This window comes from Coffea eugenioides, chromosome 10 (genome assembly GCF_003713205.1).
Source record: "Coffea eugenioides isolate CCC68of chromosome 10, Ceug_1.0, whole genome shotgun sequence".
NCBI classification, from domain to species: domain Eukaryota; kingdom Viridiplantae; phylum Streptophyta; class Magnoliopsida; order Gentianales; family Rubiaceae; genus Coffea; species Coffea eugenioides.
The window spans coordinates 37,156,498-37,176,855 of NC_040044.1; the positions used below are offsets into that span (position 1 = coordinate 37,156,498).

The 20,358-nt window shown below is 34.8% G+C and overlaps 1 protein-coding gene across 6 annotated transcripts; it reads right to left on the reverse strand.

Moving 5' to 3' along the window:
• Window positions 1-362: 362 nt before the first annotated feature.
• Window positions 363-4,307, reverse strand: LOC113749038 (scarecrow-like protein 1). Of its 6 annotated transcripts, none has more exons than XM_027292677.1 (2): window positions 4,165-4,307; window positions 363-2,456 (listed from the first exon to the last, which is right to left on the reverse strand). In XM_027292677.1, exon 2 carries the CDS (start codon window positions 2,444-2,446, stop codon window positions 611-613), a length of 1,836 nt encoding a protein of 611 aa, XP_027148478.1. In that variant the 5' UTR covers window positions 2,447-2,456; window positions 4,165-4,307; the 3' UTR covers window positions 363-610. The 6 variants fall into 6 exon arrangements, with proteins under 6 accessions (XP_027148478.1, XP_027148474.1, XP_027148476.1 ...); XM_027292673.1 differs by having other exon boundaries at window positions 363-2,497; XM_027292675.1 differs by having other exon boundaries at window positions 4,133-4,307.
• Window positions 4,308-20,358: the final 16,051 nt, after the last annotated feature.

Consider the following 20,358-nt stretch of genomic DNA (forward strand, 5'->3'; position numbering starts at 1 on the left):
GGGAGACGCGGGTGAGAGCAAGAATTATAGCAAACTTGGCCTGGGATGTCCCAAGTTGTACTGCATTCAAAAGCCAGGATGGTCTGAAGAGGGCGCTTTGATACATGCTTGCGTTCTTGGCCATGAAGAATATGGCACTAGGTTGATGTAAAAAACCTTTAATCTGATAGATAGTTTAGCTTAAAGCACATAATATTAGAAACCAACCAGCTATTACAGATCCATTTCTTGCATTGAAGTCATCTTGCTCTTCTGTTATTCATATGCTTTTTACCTGATAGCCTTCAATGAGAGCCCTAAAATCGAACGAAACATCGGCCATCCAAGAATAACACAGGAGCAAGGGAGAGGCAGCTAGCTGCTTGAAGGGAAGGAAATATGGTGGAATAATTACTAGATTCAAGATACGCATGCTATCACTCTTAAAAACTCATAATTTTACAGGAATTAAGACAATGCATACCAAATCTACGCTTTAGTTAGTTCCTACATCATCCTGTATCCTGATAAAATACAAAAATTATAGCTACAGTCAGATGCAACATATAACAAGGAGAAAATGCATCACTCCCATTTTGCATTTGGCTCATTTGTGACAACTTAACTCTGTTTACCTCCATGCTGAAGCAGCGATCAAAATTTTATCCTCCCATCCAAAATGGAGTGCACCAGTCTCCTCCTTAACCTTGTAACGCTCGGAATATTGCTTTATCAGTTCGCGAATTTCATCCTTCACATTTTGGCCAATCGGGCTTGAAGTAAACCCTGCCATCATCATCCTTGCCCTCCATTTACCAGCAACCTCATAACGCTCTATTCTTTCCTCTCCCTCGCATGCAACAATGTTAATTATGTCACGAGCCAGACATTGCCTCTCTACATTCATTCTCTCCTGGCCGTCTCTAGGAAGAGTTGCCTCAAGAGAATCAAACACAGCAGAGTAGTAACTGTAGGCTTCAGCAAACCTTTGTAGAAATGGGGCAGTATTAGTATTCACATCTTGTTCAACAAGAGTAACAAGTTTTGGATTTAAGCCCTTAACCATCCTTAGAAGCTGGTCTCGTTGATTTACAGTTGATACACTTTCATCCGGCATGTGGTGAAGCTGGAAAGCAAAATTCACAATAAGAGCTTCCCCAGGCTTGCAGTCAAACATTGATGGGTCAATATCTGCGGTCTTTGCAGCGACTGAATGAAATGTTAATGGTATCTTAAGATCTTCAGCAAGGGTTTCAAGCATCTGTCCTATGATCTTTAAGCCACCAACGGCACGTTGAACTGATTCAGGATCATCCACCCCAGTTAACCTCAGATGGGAGGGCTTATAAGGCAGCTGAGCCAGAGTTTGCAGAAGAGTATAATATTGACTTCCTTGGTTAATATCAAAATCTATAATATGAACTCGTTTTTCGTCTTTACAAGCCTCCAGAATTGCACCATTTGCTGTCATAAATCCAAACCGGAAGCATGGACATACCTCAAAAAGGACTTGCATTGCAGAAAGCCGATCTGAAGATGGGGGCTCTTTGCATTTCAGGGCTTTATAAAGACCTTTGCCAGAGGTAGCCATGCGGGCTACAAGTGCTTCTACCATGTACGCAGCAATCCTTTCGGGAGGCTCTCCCTGGATTGAGACTCTCTGGCGCAGTTCATTGATTATTGTGGATGCTTCATCAAAGTTACCATCTTGAATTGCAGCTGCACAATCAAAAAGCATCTGCTTGGGGCCTGGAGGAGTGGTCACAGATATTTCTTTATTGCTGCTAATACTACTAAGATTTGAATCTGAGGACGATGACTCCTTCGGTGAGTCATGGAGCAGCACATTCTCGGTTGAGTCAGCCCATCCATGCTCAGTTTCCAATAGATCATTGTCAACAATGTTGTTATCATCGAAAAGTGCTCTTTCAAGTTCTTGGAGTTTAAGTCTCACCTCGTCCTCATCGTAATCTGTTGCATCAGGATCTTCAGCACCCAAGTATTCAGATTCATAACTGAATTCATAAGTATCACATTGTTTTGCAGGCATGAAAGAGTTGCTAAAAGAATGTTGGCCAGCTAAGAGCTGGTTGGAAGAAGGATGTGGCGAGTCAAATCGATTTCCCAAAACATCAGAGATTGATGAATGTGCAAATTCTTCTGATGGAGATTCAAGGAAATACTTTGGATCATAACTCCCATCGCTGTAAGATTCACTTGAGTACGTAATTCCTTGTTGCTTCTCCAAGATTGCTTTTGAAAAACCAGAATTATTCCTGGAATCCTTCAAAGAGTAGAGTTTACGGTTTCTAAAAGATGAAGCTGACTTGACTAAGGACATGTCTGATTTTTCGTTTGCGAGGAACGATGTCTGAGCATAAAATGTTTCTTCTTCTGTCCAAAACTGCCTCCTAGATTGAGCAGCAAGTGTTTCTGTGCCAGTTTCTACTGAAGTCCGAGCGAACATGCGTTGACCTCTGAAGAATACAGTGTGTGTCTGTCAGCTAATAAGAAATTTCTGCATTCCATCACAGTTAAACATATTAATTTTTAAAAAAATGAGAAGAAAAGAAGGGAACAAGCCACAATCAGAGAAGATAGAGGCAAGCTAGGACAATTACAAGAGCTCAGACCACTCAGCTAATAATCTGTCACACAGCTAGACAGGCATCGGAGAGATAGAGGAACTTTATGGATATGCATCCAAGTAAATCTTACCTAAATTCCTCAGTTAAAGAAGCTGAATTTAAGTGATTACTGGTGAAGCTCATTAACGTCGAGAAGTAAATGTCATCATCTTTTTCCTAAGTGCCGCCTAAGACCTAACTCTTCAAACTTAGCCAATCACATTGATGTTACCCATTAGAACAGTACACTCACTTTCACTACTACTCTTTTCATTTCTCCAATAGGAAGTCATGGCAGCTCAGAAAGGAAGTATAGGAACAGTTCAATAAAGATTGGAACTTCTACTAATCTGCAAAGCAAGTACTTCTTGCACCCGAAAACTGGCAGCTAAGGAGCTGGGAATAGATCAACAATAAACTTATCTTTCAGCATACTTGTTTTGGATATGCATATGTAAGCTAGTCTGCGCCACGCATATTATAACTTATAATTCTGCACTCAGTTTTTTTTTGCATTTTTTCTTTACTTTAACCTTTACAGAAATGTCACTGAGCAAATATGAAATGAAATATGTTTAACCAAATAGAGTGATTGATCTAATTCTCAGCAGACAAGACAGAGTAAGCCATGTGCATCAAGATGCTATATTACCTTGCTCAGAATGTCAGGCTAATCTAGTTGTGATTAACAAAAAATCTCCCAAAATTGCCTTTTCCCCACCCTGTAGTCCCACAAGAGGTAAAGAAGCATAAGCACTAAGAAACGTTCCAACATATCATGTTTGGTGAATACTGTTTCCAACAACAAAGATCTTCGCTTATTCTCTAGTCTCTGGAAAATTGTTTCAGTCGATCATGTGTAGTATAAACATAGTACAATACACAGTCAACAGGCAGCCAAACGAATAATATAAGGTCATTCACAACACAAAATGGAGCGTTGGTTGAAACGGATTCTGAAACTAAATCACCGGGCTTGAAACATCTGATAACCAATCCTCAAATAGATAAAAATCAAGACAAAAGAGGGACAAAAAAATACAACATAGAAAATTGAACATTCAGAAAGAAGAGAAACTTAATCATATCTACCTCTTCTCGTAAACTGGGAAGGATTTAATAGATGATTCAACAGAGATCAAGACATCAATCCTCTGTGGTGCATGAATAAATTAACAAGAACCTGAGAATTGGCTATGAGGAGGAGGGAAACCGAAGGGTTTTGACTTTGAAACCAATAAACAAAGACGACCTCAAAGCAAATACACCCTTTTAAGGCATCTTTGCATTAAAGAATTCTAACAGTTGGGTTGGTAGAAAAGCAACAAATGAAAGAACACAACAATAAAGCAATCAGAGAAGTCCAAATAACAGCAACCATTAAAAAAAACCATGGATGAAATCTACTTCAAAATCAACCTCAAAGACAATAAAGGTTAAAGAATGCTTAAAATTCATTAGTCCATGCTCAAATCATATGAACCGATTAAAATTCCATGACTTTAACATCCCATATAAGAACATACCAAGAAAATCCAGGAAACAGAAGAAGAAAGACCTGTAGAAAAAGTCACCACCCTATCGGCCTATCCCTCCACTATTTTTTTGCATAGAAACCTCTTGACTCCTGAGACTTGTACCCCAGTTCTATTTTTATCCCATTGTATTATTTGTCTGCATGTCCAATTCTGCTACCACCAACTTGTCTGACTGAATGGGGAAGTTTAATGGTTGTTGACAGTACAATTTTTATGTCAACTGTCAAAAACCAAATGGCACCATGCTGATGCATAACATGGCCTATGTGTGGGCATCATGTGTCATGGGCCCACTTTTCACTAAATCAAATCAATCGCAACCATTGATTCATAATCCTATGATACAGGAAATTAACATTATTGCACGTAGATTTAGTAAGATTTTGACACGTGCTATGCTACACCATGCTGATGTTGGTAATGACGTTATTTACTATTAAGTTACTATCTTAGTAATACTAATTTTATTTTAATTTTTTGTATTTAGTGGTAGGACATAGAATACGCGTAATAAAAGGAGACATCGGACTTAGTACAAAACTTTGATCTCCATTTTATTGCTACCTCCTAATTTACGTTCAATGTGTTGCAGTAAATTTAATACTCCGTTTGGATAAGCTGTTTTTAGGGTGTTTTTGAAAAATTATACTATAGCAATGTATATGAAAATTTTTTATTATAATTTTTTTTGAAATATTTGATATATTGTATGGATGAGATATTTATTGAGTTATTTTTATTTGTATATTACTGTAAATTATATTTGAAAATTTTATTTTTAAAAAAATGGCCAACTCACACGGACATTTATATTTTAGTATTAAATCTTATACACATCGATAATATATATATTATCACGATTAGATATATAATATATGAATAAAATTTAAATTTCAAATTTAAATTCAGATCAACTATCGTTTCGTATCGTGTATGATGTATACACTATCATTTGCTTTTTTTTTATAGGGTGTGTTTAGAATACCAAACAGAAGAATCCTACTATTATACGGCGCTACTACTCGATCTCGGCAAATCAAAGAGTCATGGCATTTTCTGTGGAAAAAAGTCAAAATCTAGAAACAAATGCTGGAACCCATGAAGCTTCTTGATTGTGTGCTCCGTGTTATGGTGATCTGATTTTCAAAGACGTGTTCTGTGTAATGGACAATTGGTCCCCCTGGGAATTTTGTTGACCATGGAAGAATAGCAATTATTGTGTTGTTACTTTATCTATGAGCTTGAGCAGTCTTTGATTTGTTAACTTGTCTCGATTAGGCATGTCCTAAATTGCTTTGTATCAATTGCTCATAGACTTTTTTTTTTTCTTTTTAACGTGAACAATGGAACTGACTTGGGAGGGATTTCTCCAATGTCTAGTTCGAGTTAGTACGTAGCCAAAATAGCTGGCTGGATTCAGATCGAACTAATATGCAAATGTTTTAAAACAAAATATTGTAATCTTAAATATACATTTAATTGAGAATCTGATATACACGTTAAAAGTTTACTGGTTTATATGCATGTCAAACTACTAACTATAGGCTGGGGCGCCGGGTCCCCGCATCAATGGTCCAGCGGTAGCATCTCCAATCGGTGATCACTAGATCCCAAGTTTGAGTCTCTGCTCTGCTGGATTCCTCCGCGCACATATCGTGCTTGGCCGGGCTGGGACGCCGGGCCCGGACCGCAGGGGATTAGTCGGGCCCCGTAAGGATTGATCCGGACACCCCTGTGTCGACAAAAAAAAAAAAAAAAACTTTAACTATAGGCAGAGCTAATAGAAACATTTAATCATTTTTTTTCTTTTCATTTTCTTCTTATCAGATTTAGAGTCTTGCTTGATTTTTTGAAAAAAAAAAAAAAGAAAAAAGAAAAGAAAGGATCAACCCTTGACCCGTCTTGGACATGAAAATGGCCAACCAAACTGGTCAAAATTAGATAGGGATTAATTAGTTTGTTAGACCAGTTCAATAGGAACACAATAAATGAGTTGTTTAGCTTGGTTCACTATCAAATCAAACCACCGGTCAATCTCACAAAGGGTGACCGGTTGAGTCGGGCAAGATTAGCTCTATGGGGTTTTGTCTTTAATTTGGTAATTTATTTGATAGCATCTTTTTTGTGGTTTTAATTCTTAACTTTTTTATTTGTAAATCAACAATTTGAGGTAGATTTTCTTACTTTTTTTGGACTACAATAATTATTGATTTACATCCAAAAAAAAAGCCAAAAAACAGTTGATCCCATCAGTCGAATCGATCACGCACGTACCTTCGGAACTAAATCCAAATGATTTTTGAAAATATTGGTGGAATCAGATAATAAAAAAAAAGGGTTTGGAAATGTGGGGAATGGTAAAGAAAGGGCACAGGGAAAATTTCAACAAGTTAGTTGCAAGGTTGGTAAACACAAATTTCAGTCCAAATGTGAAATGAATCTTTCTACCAAGATAAGGACTTGTAATCTTGTAGAGATGTTTGGCGAGAAAAACCCTTGTGGAATTTTTGTGCTTATCGTGCCAGAACGAAATGATACGTTTCTTCAAGTGTTGTGTCTTTTTCATCATTGCTGACCTTATCCAAAACAAGTGCCTGAAGTATTCAAAGAATTATCTATTAGGACCATGAATTTTAATCAAGCACGACGATTTTGGGATTCATGATGCCAAGTCACACTCAACTAATGACTACATAAACCAATCTCTTGACACTCAAAACTAAAATAATTTAAGTACATTGGTAGCATGATTACGGCACTAATTTCTTTTCCAAGTGCAAATTGTCATCAAAGTCTACTATTAAGAGGTGAAGTTAAGACAAGTAGTCATGATGTTCAATTTGAAGTTTGGAGGCTTCACTCTGACACTAATAGAATATACAGCCATTTGGATGGTTTGTAAAGTACATATTACATCATGGAGGGTTTCTTCTTTCTTTCTTTCTTCTTTTTTCAAAGAAGAAAGATTTTGTCTATGATCTTCTCTGATTTGTTTTTGGAAGTTCTGTATACGCTATAGGAAGTTGATTTTGATCATAACCTGTAAAAAGATTGTAACCCCGAGGTTGGCTCGGCTGGTGCTGGGGAGCCTCTTCAGGTCCTGACATCGGGTGGTTGCGGTTTGATCCCTTCTAACGTCTTGTGTATTCTGGGGGTGGGGGCACAAGCGGAGTGAAAATAGTTGGGTCTGAGAATATAACCCGTGAATCTCGGATACCCACTTTTGTCAGGAAAAAAAAAAGTAAAAAGATTGCTTAATGGCCTAAATAAACTGCTAGTATAAGTTTTACCCAGAGATTGTTGATTGTAAATATGAAGGCTGAATCAGATCAAGCTTCAGAGTCACCAAAGCAAAACATTAGAATTTGAACATTCTAATACAATTGAATTGTTTCAATTAGATCGACCATTTCGGACCAAGGATGAAATGATAAGACAAATGGAGCAGGGGGAAATAATTCTTTATGAGCGCTCAATTCATGGGTTTTGGCTAAATTCTTTATGGAATCGAATCACGGGTCTCACAAGTTGAAAATAGTCCGGTTCAAAACGTTAAGTCGTGCAATTAGACGTGAATTTAAATTTATTAATTCATATAACAAAATTTATATAAAATTCAAGAGTACACCAAAAGTGTACTAATTTATACCAAATGTGTTAATAATTACACGAGCCGCTTTCAGCTGAACAATTTTCTAACGGGTACAGTACCAACACACTCTCTGTGATTTGACAAATGTTCAATTTAAATTCCATCTGATTTGGAAACCTACACTATAACTCTATGTAATTTCAACTAAATTGAAAATTTGATAGAAAGCATCCAATTTAACGGTTGTGTGTGAAATGTCAACATTGACTCCACTATACGTGAGATGCTTTTTATTTAATTTTCAATTTAGTCGAAATCGCAGGGAGTTATAGTGTAATTTTTCAAACTAGAGAGAGTTAAATTGAACATTCGACAAATTATAAGGAATTTATTTACATAGGGCTAATATTGATATTTCATGTAAAACGTTAGATTGGATACTTTGTCCAATTTATAATTTAATTGAAACTATGGGGAGATATATTATAAAATTTTAAATTAGAGGGAGTTAAATTGAACATTTAGCAGATCATAGTGGATTTTTTTTTGGTATTTTACCTTTTCTATGTTGTGAGATTCTCTATCAATATTGCTTTCGTAATAAGCAAGATGTCATTTTGTCAAAAAACAGTAGTGATGGCTCCTCAGTCTATAACGATGATGTTATAGTGCACCGCATATACGTCTTTCATGCCAGAAAGTTCACCTATGCAAGTTGTTAAATATAGATCATTCTGACTCACAAACCTGTCAGACCTTGATTATCCTCACCTTTAAACTAAAACGCTCATGGGCATATCGGACCAACTCAAAGTTAGATTTAATTGGCTAATTATTTACTACTACAAAATGATCACTCATCAGTCATTATTTCATCAAAAAATAGAGAGCAAATCGATGAATTATGAGAGGCTGTGTATACGCCCAAGGACGGAACTCGGAGAGGGCAAGAAGGGGCTGTCACCAAATTCTAGAAATTCATTTTTTCTTTAAAAAAAGATCTTAAAAAATTTGAAAAAAAAAATCTATGTATTTTAAGCTATTTTCCCCCAAAATTGAGAGAGAGAGAGAGAGTTGTGGGAGAAAATGTTTGCCAGTCTGAAATTGCGTTGTCCACTGAAGCTTCTTCTTGGGTTTGTTTGGATTGCGATTTATTTGGCAAAATATATTTGCTTACATCATCATTACAATTTCCAACGCACCTTTTTATCTTTCCAATTACCTTTTTATCTCACATACATCATATCACAAAAAGTGCTACAGTAAAAATATCTCTAATAATTCACAATCCAAATCTCAAAGTGCGTTGGTTGCACCAATCCGACCACGGGAATCATTCCCACGGGATTTGACTATTCATTCAAATGCTGTTAGTGTCCGCCACTGTTCCATTCACGCGCTTAATAGTAAGCAAACAAATAGCTTTTTGTAGAATATATATAAAAGTTAGGTATGAGTTATGTCCGGGGCCGTGTTGGGTTGGATCCTTGAACGAGAAGAATTATAAATATAAAAGATACCGAATTCGAGACGTTCTACTTTAAAAAAAATAAAAAAGAAAAGATATACAGATATATGAAGAAATATATAAAATACAATCACACATTTTTACTAATATTTGATATTTTGTTGACATTGTTGTAAGAAATATTTGGATTAATTGATTTTTTTGAGAAAACAATTAGAATAGATTTTATTGCTATTGTTTAATTAAAATAGTAAATCACACTGTTAGAGGCACCTCCTCCATTAGTTGCGTGATTAAGTATTTAGCTTATATTTGAGAGTCAAAATGCTTTTGATAACTCTATACACACTTCAAACCAAGAGTAATCTTTTGGATAGAGTATTATTTGAAATAATTACTATAATACTTTTTGTGATTTGATGTATATTAAATAAAAAAAAAGTGATTGAAAATATTAAAACAAATGATTGAAAAATATATTTATAATGCAAACAAAACACTTAGGGCCCGTTTGTTTCAGTATAAAATATTTTCCGAAAAATCTTTTCCAAATTTTCCAATGTTTGGATGCAATTAGACCACTGAAAACCTTTTCTTTTGGAAAATGATTTTCATCCTCTAGTGGAAAACAACTTACACAATAGATCTTTAGAAGTTAGTTTTCTCACTTACTATGAGTTATGAACCTAACATCCCAAACTATCTATTCGTATCACCACTGCATATCCTAGTGGAATCTTGCTGTCTAGTTTGGAAAATAATCAATTTATGCCTTTAAGAATGATAGACAACGTAGAGCAGAGTACTTGCAAATATTTTGTCGAAATGATATTTTAAAAGTTAATCAAACATCAGAAAATCACTAAACATCAAAATATTTTCATGAAAAATGTTTTTCATTGAAAATATTTTCTCATGGAAAACATTTTACGTCGAAACAAACGGATCCTTAGTGCGTTTGGATAGAGAGTATTATTCGAGATATTTGAAAACAGGGCAAATATTTGACTCCTACATGTTGCATAAAATGTACATGTATAAATTGGAATAATTAGGTTTGATCAATGTTCACTTCAATAAACTAGTTTTTGATTGAATTATATGATATTTTATCCACAAAAAAAAAAGAAAAAAGAAAAAGAGAAACTAGTTTATGTGATCAGTGAGGAAACACGTTCTACGCCCCAGGCCTGGCACTTGATGCATGCTTTATCAATTCAAGTTTTCTCGCAAGCCCAATCTTTTTGGATCTGTGGCACCAGTGAAGAATGCCCCAATATTGGGCCACGACATCTTCGGCCTAGTTTGCACTGAACTACAGATATTGGGCTCAGCCCGCTTCAGTGGTTGAGGTTCGGTTGCACGTATTGACACAGCAATTTCAAGCGTACGTAAAGATTGAAAAACCCCTAACTCTCTTTTCAGCAAACATTAGAAGTAAGACTTTTCTAATTAACTGGAAATTTTATTTTATTTTTTCTGAATCAACAAATTATATTATGTAAGTGACAACTAATTTTTGTTATCAAAACTTAATAACTATATCATAATAAACTTGTAACTTGTCAAAATTTATCATGGAACCACACCATTGCCCTCCTTTAATTATGTTTTCTGGTGTATGTTTGCTCACAACAAATATGGTTTAATTTTTTGTTAATCATTTTTTAGCTACCCTTAGAAGAAAATTTTATGGAGCTTAAATTTAAGAATTGAACAGACAATTTTGATTCAATGCCTTCATGCTTTTTGTTTCCCTCATTGTCTTTTCTTCCTTGAATATTTTTTTAAAGCTAGAATAAGAATTTCAATAGAATAGAATTAAACCTAGCCAGGGCTTTTTGAAAGCCTCAATCACTAATGATTGTATATGAACTTAATACCCACATCTGGTTACTCTTCACTATTTCTTATCCATTATTATGGGTTTTTGCCATATCATTTACAAGTCATCAGTGAACTTTCATTTTCTTTATTAAGTTCCCTTCTCATCACAAAAACCAAAAGCTTAAAGGATAAGCAATTAAAGCATATAGCCAAATGCAAAATGGCTTAAAAAGGAGCCAATTAGGTAATGAATCTTGTTGGTTAAGTTGATAAGAAAACAATCAGAACCATCAATATAAAGTAGCATTTGGATTGAATTTTCTCAGAACCGTAGCCATCTGTGTGACGTTGTGTTTAGAAGAAGTAAAGCTGCTCAAGATATATCTGATAAGTGACTAATTTACGTAATAATTGTATGATATTTTATATTATTTTTTAGTCACTTTAGTTATATTATTGGTAGAATATGAATCATTTTGGCTATAATTGGTGAAAAAATGCTTTTAAGTGATTAAATGAGGTTTTTATCACTTTTTACTTGGATTTTGTGTATTTTGACAGTTTTGACACATTTTCGTATTTCGGCTATAACTTGAGCTACAATGATCGGATTAAGATGATTCTTGAACCAATTTGAAGATAAGAGATTGATCTACAACTTTGGTGAAGACATCTAAATCCAGTTTGAAGGTTTTCTAGGTTAAAATGCCGAATTACAATAGCAAATTTCTACTGGTCGAAACTGGAACAAGGCATGGAGCAGGCAAGGGTATTTCGGTCATTTCTCAGCCTACACAGATCCAAATGAGGTGATTCTTGATGCATTGGAAAGCTAACTCAAAAGGCTACAACTTTCGTGTTTTAGACATGAGCTGGTTCAGCCTCTAACATCAAGAAAAGATTGGTTGAAGTTGGGCCAAAAACAGAGCAAGTGATCCACACTCGGATTCACTATTCATCCGAACCCTCGGTTGTTTCTGGGTTAGTGGATCCGAGCTCGGATCCATACGGATCCGAGGTACTGTAGCAGCTCGGATCACAGGTCAGAAAAAGCTGCTCTGTACGCGTAAAACTCAATTTCACCTCCACCAACTCACATTGGATGCTATACATGTGAGAAACATTCCCAGCTGTAAAAGGGAGATGTAATCCTCATTTCTTGACCACCTTTCATCATTAAATAGCCAAATGCATTGCAAAAATAGGAGATTGGGAGTTCATAGCAGAAAAATAGAGAGTGAGCTACGGGAGAGCTTGAAACTGCAGAAATGTAGCTCTTTCACCTTCCTAGTGTTAGTTTAGCTTAGTATAGAGTAGTGTAGCTTTTCCATTCTTGTTTATTATCTAGATTAGGATGAAGATGGAGGATGAAGAAGGCAAGGAAGAAAGCTCATGTGACAAGGGTTGTATTCCTTCCAAACTCTTTATCTTTTGTATTTGATTCCAAGTTTAGTTAATATACAAGTTCTGGATTTTGTGTTCATTATGTGTTTCTAAAGTTTATGCCTTGGGTTTGGTTGAACTTTCTATAATTGTTAGTGTTTATTATTTGGTTATTTGATTGCTATGATTTGAGCAAGTTATTTAGCACTTTGGCTCTTTAAATCATGATTAATCTGGTACCATTGATTGTGATTATTTAAGGTGTTGTTTCTGCAATGAAAATTGAGATTTAACACTAGTTCAAGAAGTGCTAAACATAGGGAGTACACTCACGAAAGTAGAGGTGCATCTATGTGGTTTTAGTGATTTATTTCATGTAATTTAACTGAAGAAATGAACTTGTAGCTAATTTCATAACCATGAGAATAGGTATGGATTAGTTATAAGTATAATTGATTCACTACGAAAGTAGGATTCAAATGCATAAGAAAATTACACCATAACTAGCCTAGATGTAGTAATTAATGATCCAAATATAGCACTTGCATGAGTAGTTAGGGATACCACAACCCAAGGAGCTTTCATTTGTCATTTTGTATAATTTCATTAGGTTAAATTTGTTATAATTTATTGATAGTCTAAATAATAGAGAAGCTTTAGTAATACCGGTAATTGTTCACTCTTCCTTGTGGGATCGACCCGATATATACCCTAAACTACTAGTTGACCTGTGTACTTGCAGTGAACGGGTGTAATTCGGTTTTTTAACTTGTACGTATGTAAAATACCCGTCAATATCCAAGACTATAACTGCTATAACATCCAATTATATCACATTAATTGCTGCAATTTACTAGTGAAAGTCATAAACATAATCCAAAAGTGTGTAAAAGATGCTGATTTGGCCTGATAATCACCTCAAATTCAATCTATAGTGAACCAAAATCGTGGATTTTCCAGGCAGCTCACATAACATATGTATGCATGCATTGCAGTGGTATTGTGGCTAAGAAAGAGTTATAGTAGAATAAATTTTTTTTTTCTACAAAAATAAGCATTAATTGTCCAAATAACAATGGACTTGTTTGGCACATGAGTTTTTTGCCCTGTTTTTAATAGATTAGTTTTTTTACACTTTGTCCATAGTAATTCTTTAAGAGCACCCCAAAAATTTAATATATACACTCTAAAATATCTAAAAACACACAAATTTTTTACTTTCTTTCTCTCATTTTCTTTTTCCTTCCCTATCTCAACATACCATCACCGGCTGCCACTTCCAAGTTGTTGGCTCCTCCGCCAACAACCTTTTTTCCTCTCATCCTTCTCTTCCTCTTCACTTTCCCCACATTCTCCTCCCTCTTTTCCCTTCCTCCTCTTCCTCTTTCCTCCTCTCCTCTCCTTCCTCCTTTCCCACAGCCTTTGGTCACGACCAGCTCTAGTAATGCGACTAAAGGCCACGGGGTGGAAGAGAGAGAGGGAGAGGAAGAGAAAGAGGAAGAGGAAAAGGAGAGGAAAGAAAAGGAAAAAGAAAAAGAAAGAAAAGTTTTAAAAAAAGAATTTTTTTGAGTAAATCTTATATACACTGACAGTATATACACTATCACCGTTTAATTCATACTATGTGTGCAAACTTTGAATTTCAAATTTTACATAATTGTCATTCATCCAACATTGATACTATTAATGTAGAAAAGATTAATCCAAAGTTTTATACAATTCAAAAGTTTTTCTACAAATTTTACTGTAGGTTACAACAAATTTTTATACAAATACTCAAAAAATTCACCATCCAAACAAGCCCGATATTAATTGTGTCACAAGTTAAAGAAATGTTGAAAATTGTATTGGAGTTGGCTCGCTTGTGTCCATAATTCGGTTGAGATTAACGCATCACGAGGATTGGATAAAAGCAATCCAACTTCCATCAATATAATAATAGATACTTCTCAGACGGCAAAAAAGAAGGTTCAACGGAGTTAAGTTTCGTAAGAAATAAATGCTAATAAATTTTCATGAAGAACTTTGACTAGAATTGAAAGCTTTGATAAGGTAAAAGTTTAGCATAATATAAAGTTATGCACACGAGTTTACATAATTAGTTTACATAATATAATCATTAGCCAACTGAATTTTGTAAGGATCATACATGGTCTTGGTGTTGTACTGTATTTGTATTATACAATTCAAAGCAAAAATTGTATAATCAACAGGCAATACATACCTATAACCGCGTAGAAACGTTCAATTAGCAATTTCAAGACCTTTCACCATTTCAAGCAATCCAAGCAAAATTTCTAATTTCTTGGAGATCAGCAGAAAGGCGGCTATAACATGTTCAAATTCATAAATCTAATAGTGGTGATGATATATAAACACATTTTTAAGCCAGGTTCTCGACATGTGTGTATAATTGAACAAAATTAAAAAGTATATTAGCCCATCGGGAGATGGGAGGAGGTTTTTGTTTTGGTGGGGGGGGGGGGGGGGAGGGACAAGAAAAGATCAATTTAGAGAAAGTAAGCAAGAAGGACATAAGCAGCTTCAATTGAAATTTCAAAGCATGATTTCTCTTCCCAAAACAATCTAATTAAACACTATACACACACACACACACTGAGGCAACATTCAAGACAAGTGGAGGGTACACCCTTTACTATTTTGAATCGAAAAATAGTATGTGATTGTGGATTTAAAATTAACTTGTAGATGATGAGGTTGTACTTGAAGAAATGTCAACTGTAAATAAAGTAAAGAATGGACACCCAAAAGGAAAAACAACAAAGTAAAGAGTGGTTAAATCATTGTAATAGATTTATTGAAAGGATTATCACTAAAATCCGCTTTATACATTTACACTTATGTGCATAAATATGTGCACTTATATAAACGTGCATGTGTACACACAATCTCCTTAGAATCTACATTTTACTCCTTGTCAACCATGCAATCGTACATATTATTTTTATTCTCTAAGCTACAAACTATGTTCTTCTTTAAACAGTAAATTTGTTCAACATTGTGGAGGGGAGGACACATTTATGCTTGAAGAAAAATTTTGCAGACAGAGTTTCTATGATGTTTTCACGCTATCTCTATTTGGCCAAAAGCATATTAGCTTTGGCTTTATAAGAAAAGAAGAGGGTATTAGATGAAACAAGATAAACTTATCCTGAGAAAAGCATAGCTATCAAAATTTGGTGCAAAGATAAGATTTTACTGCAGTATTTTGACGTTTCCAGAAAAACAAAGATACAACTGGTGTCGAAATGGCCCTTATGTAATGTTCTTCTCTGATTTAAGCATTTCCTCCATTGGCTTTTGGGTTCCATATCACATGTTTATCGTGCCACAAATTCTGCAGCAGACTTAATATCTGGCTTCTTAATTAAACACTACTTGGGCGGCATATAATCAGTTTAATGTCAGATCTTCCAATCAAGTTTAAAGTCTAGGTCTTTGTAAGGGAGTAGTAATCCTTATTTAATTTCAGTTACTTAATGCTTGTGCTGGAGGTCAAGTTTATGTTTCTCACCTATTCTTGTTATTAATAAAATTAAGAAGTGACATCCTTCTCCCGTAAACCCCGATTACGGGATTAGTCAAGAAAAAAAAAAATCCCTCCCTCCCTCCGTCCCTCCCAACCCCCAATTCTCCCTCAAGAAAGTGAAGTAATTTTACAAAAAAAAAAAAGTTTCCGCATAGATAAAGATGATTCTAGTATGGAATGATCAAGGTATTGTTATTTTTAAGTATTCATAAAATTAAGAAGTGACATCCCTTCTTCCGTTTACAAGATTTGTCAAGAAAAAAAAAATAAAATCCCTCCCTTCCTCCGTCCCTCCCAACCCCCAATTCTCCTCCAAGAAAGTGAAGTAACTATACAACAAAAAAGAGTTCCATGTAGATAAAGATGATTCTAGTATGGAATGATCAGAGTAACACTTGGATGAAGGCGCAGCCACAATGGTAGCTAAACTGTCACTATCTAATTCCACTTACTTTATATGCCCTTGAGAGATTGAGGAGGAAATTGTTTCTTGAAAGCGAAAGGTAATCAAAACGAAATACAAAACGCCAACTAACTGCACTTCATCTTAATTGGAAAACATTATATCGTAAACGATTAAATAGGTTTAGTTAAGTTTTAACAAGAATGAAAGCAAGAAAATGCCCCCATTACAATGCTTGCGTAACCATGCTAGCATATAGCTTTTTCATTCTTATGGGTTACTTCAGATCAAGCATTTCAACCCATACGCCATCGCCTGCTTAAAAGCCTTCTATTTTGGCTGCCTCAAATCGATAATCATCAACCGCCGTTGGCTTACTAATTAACCAGATCTCATTTTTGTCTAATAGATCAAGCATAAATGTAGTTGCTAGCGTAATATGTTCAACAGGAGAATTATTTTGTACGCCTAAAGTCTTCAATAGTTGTTGCTTTTTGTAATTAGACAAATCATTCAGTTGTTGCGTTGGATCCAAGGCCTTCCAATTATTCTTATGATATTTGGTATAAATTAGTACAATTTTGGTGTAAATATGAACTTGCCAACTTATACAATAAAATTGGCGTAAAAATCACGATTATATCAAAATTGTATGAGTTTACGCCAAAAATTGTAAGAATTATATCTAATCGGACTTAACTGAATAAAAATTAACTTGAGAGGCCTTGATTTGTTTGCGTTCTATAATTGAACAATACCTTTTTAACGAGTTATAATGAAGTAACGCATACTATCAGAAATTATTTGTTACGTGCTCTAAGTAATCAGGTCGAAGTCACTCAAAAATTTTGATCATGTTTTCGAATTAGACATATTTCCTTCAACTTGATAGACATGATTGATCCGTGCAATAATTCCACTTGAAACTTCTTTTTCTCTAACTCTTGCGGAAGCTTTTTGGATACTTAACGAAGCTGTAGCATCATGATCAACTACCATGTAACTAATTCCATTAAATGAAATAAACAAAAAGGGAAGTTTCAAAAAAGTTGATCTTGTGAGGATTGCATGTACCTCATTGTTTCAAGAATGGGTTGAGGGATCTCAGATTTTTTTCTTTTTCTGGGGAAGAGGGGAGGAGGGGGGTGGGGAGGTGTGGTTTGAGGAGGGTCCTTTTAGATTTTAGATTTTTAGCCCAAGAGAAACATAATGGGAAGAAATTAAGAGGGTTGGATGGGATCAGTCAAAGTTGGTTTGTTGAGGTTTTTCAGGGTTTGTTGATGCGTTGCTTATATGGGTTTCTTGGAAAGGTGAGATAAAGGTATGTTATGGTTTTCATTACAAAGACATATTGGAGAAAACCATTAACATAATTTTGGTTCTGCAAGTAAAAGAAATGCTCTAAACTCAATCATTGAAAGCTATTCCAAACCTTTCTATTCATGGTTTCATGCCACCCACATAATCTTTGATAAAGGAAGAGTAACCTAGATGAACTATATAGTTACAGACTAATCTCCTGGAACTAATCACTCTTTAATATAAAGCTAAAGAGTTAGTTAATCAGGAGATCATTTACATATGGCTCGTTTGCAAGCTCCTCATCAATTAAGTCAAGAGGTTAATCCACTTGGCAAGCTTCTCAAACTCTAATTAGCAATCAAATAAACAAATTTCCTTAGTATTATCTCTCCCGAAAATATTAAGCACTTCTGGTTGATGAGTTAATTACCAGCCATGAAAATGAGTTCTTTTCCTTTATGAATAATTGAATGACTCATAAATTACCTGCAAAAGCTTATAAATTGAGGGAAGAAGAGTTGTTGACTTGTATGCATTTACTTGCACAAGTAAATAAATGTATCTATTTAAACTAAGGAAAAAAAAATCTAAAAACCAAAACTAAACAAAAAAAAGAAAAACAATCTTATAGGACGAAATCCATGCATTTCTGGTTTGCTAGCTGTTCTGAGGTGACGGAACCATCCAAGAGACTTCTCCTTCAACCTGTCAAAAACCATTTCTTGCGAAATTCTTCTTTCAACTCTTTGGTCATATTATGCATGCATACTTGTAGTTTAACATAACTTTTAGATAACTACTTACTTGTTGAACTTTTACTTTGTCAAGTAGTTGCTCATGACAATTGTCTACAAGGGTTTCTTAAACGGATCAAAATTATGAAAAGCAATATATTGTTAAAGATGTTTTTGAGCTTTCGTATTATCATTAGCCTAACCTGCACAAGAATGTTTCAATAGACTTAAGCTAGTTGCAAACACATAAAAGGTCATATTAGCCATCAGGGGATGTCATTTTAATGCAGCCGTGGCCTGACAAATGTCGGAGTTTCTAGCCGAGAACTTGGCTATTCTAACCTCAATTGATAAATAAGATTTGCTTTCAAATTTTACAAGATTTTGATAAAATAAAGGATTCTTCTTCCCATTAGTTCATGGAAAACCTCAACAAATCATGGTGTTGGTGCTTATGCAATACTCTTCTAGATTACCTGTCACTTCACAAATACATGAAGATTATCAGATTGAACACTTGTAAACCTGAACTTAGTGCTTTCAAATTGCTTAATTGTACGAAAAGTCTTAATCTTGCTTACTTTGTCAAAGTTGGGATTTCAACATTACTCCCCTAACCCCTCATTTTCTTTCATGTTTCTTCCTACTGTTTAACTTCATTACCCGTTGTATAATTAACCTCAGTGAGTTTAACTTTCCATCCTCCACACTGTCTTTTGGAAAGTGCTAATGCTTGAGGTGAAATTGTGCTTTTCATATGCAACACACATGAAACCACCCACGCACGTACACATATGCATACATTTCGTATGGTTATTTTCAAGTAAAATTTGAAACGTTCTTGATTTAGTCTATTTCTTTCTCTTTTAGAGGAAGGTGAAGTGTATTCCTTTCTCTTTAGAGGATGGTGGGGTGGTAGACTTTTTCAGTTTTTCATGTTGTCCAAATGACTCCTCTATTGCCAATACGAAAATTCATGTGAATTATTTTGCATACGTCTCCTATGGTGATTTATTGCTACTTTTTTTTTTTTTTTTTGCTTTTATTTGGGGGAAAGATGGTTTGATTAGTAATAACAAAACCTTTTGATTTAGGAGACGGAAAAAACTTGAACTTTGAGATTTTGTTTTAGCAAGAGAAGAAAAATATATTTTGTTTTATTTCTTCATTCATATATTTTCTTTAAATGTCAAGTACAATTTCTACTCATATTAATTTGCAAACTATATAATGCAATATAGCTTATTATCTGCCATGGAATACATGGCCAAATTTCCCTTATGATCGAACAGAGAAACATAATATTTATTACATGCATGTTATTACAACATAAGCAAGGTGATGGATAGCCATAGGTGACACTATCAAGACTCGTTTTACTTCCACCAATTATATATCTATAATAGATACAAAGGCGTGTCTGCAAATTATCTCAATAATTTATTAACTAATATTCAGTTTGGAAAAGCTCTGATTTGATTAGATGTTTTAAAGGGATTGGCATATCTATTGCAGCTGCTTACAGTTAGATACCGATTTTACACCCACCGTTGGAGATGTCTTGTTTTCTTGATTAATGTTGATGTTAATAGATAAGCTATTTAAAGCATCTACGAGAAGTGTTTGATTTCTTTTTTTTTTTTTTGGGGACAAGAGAAGTGTTTGATTTCGTGGGGCATGGAATAATCAGTCAGTTAAGAAATCAATTTTGATATTCAAATCTAATAATCTTTCAATGGTTGTATTTGACTAGCCATCTGCATGAAAGTAGAATATATATATGGTAACGGTAGAGGAGTTGCCTTCATTGATATTTTAGTGGAATACATATAACACCTGATTTTATGTGGTTGCCGTAGTTAGACAGCAATTTAATTATCCCTTAAGCCATGTGTATCCATTAGTTTTGTGCATATAAGACTCTGTTTGATGACTCGATTCAGTATTTAAATTTA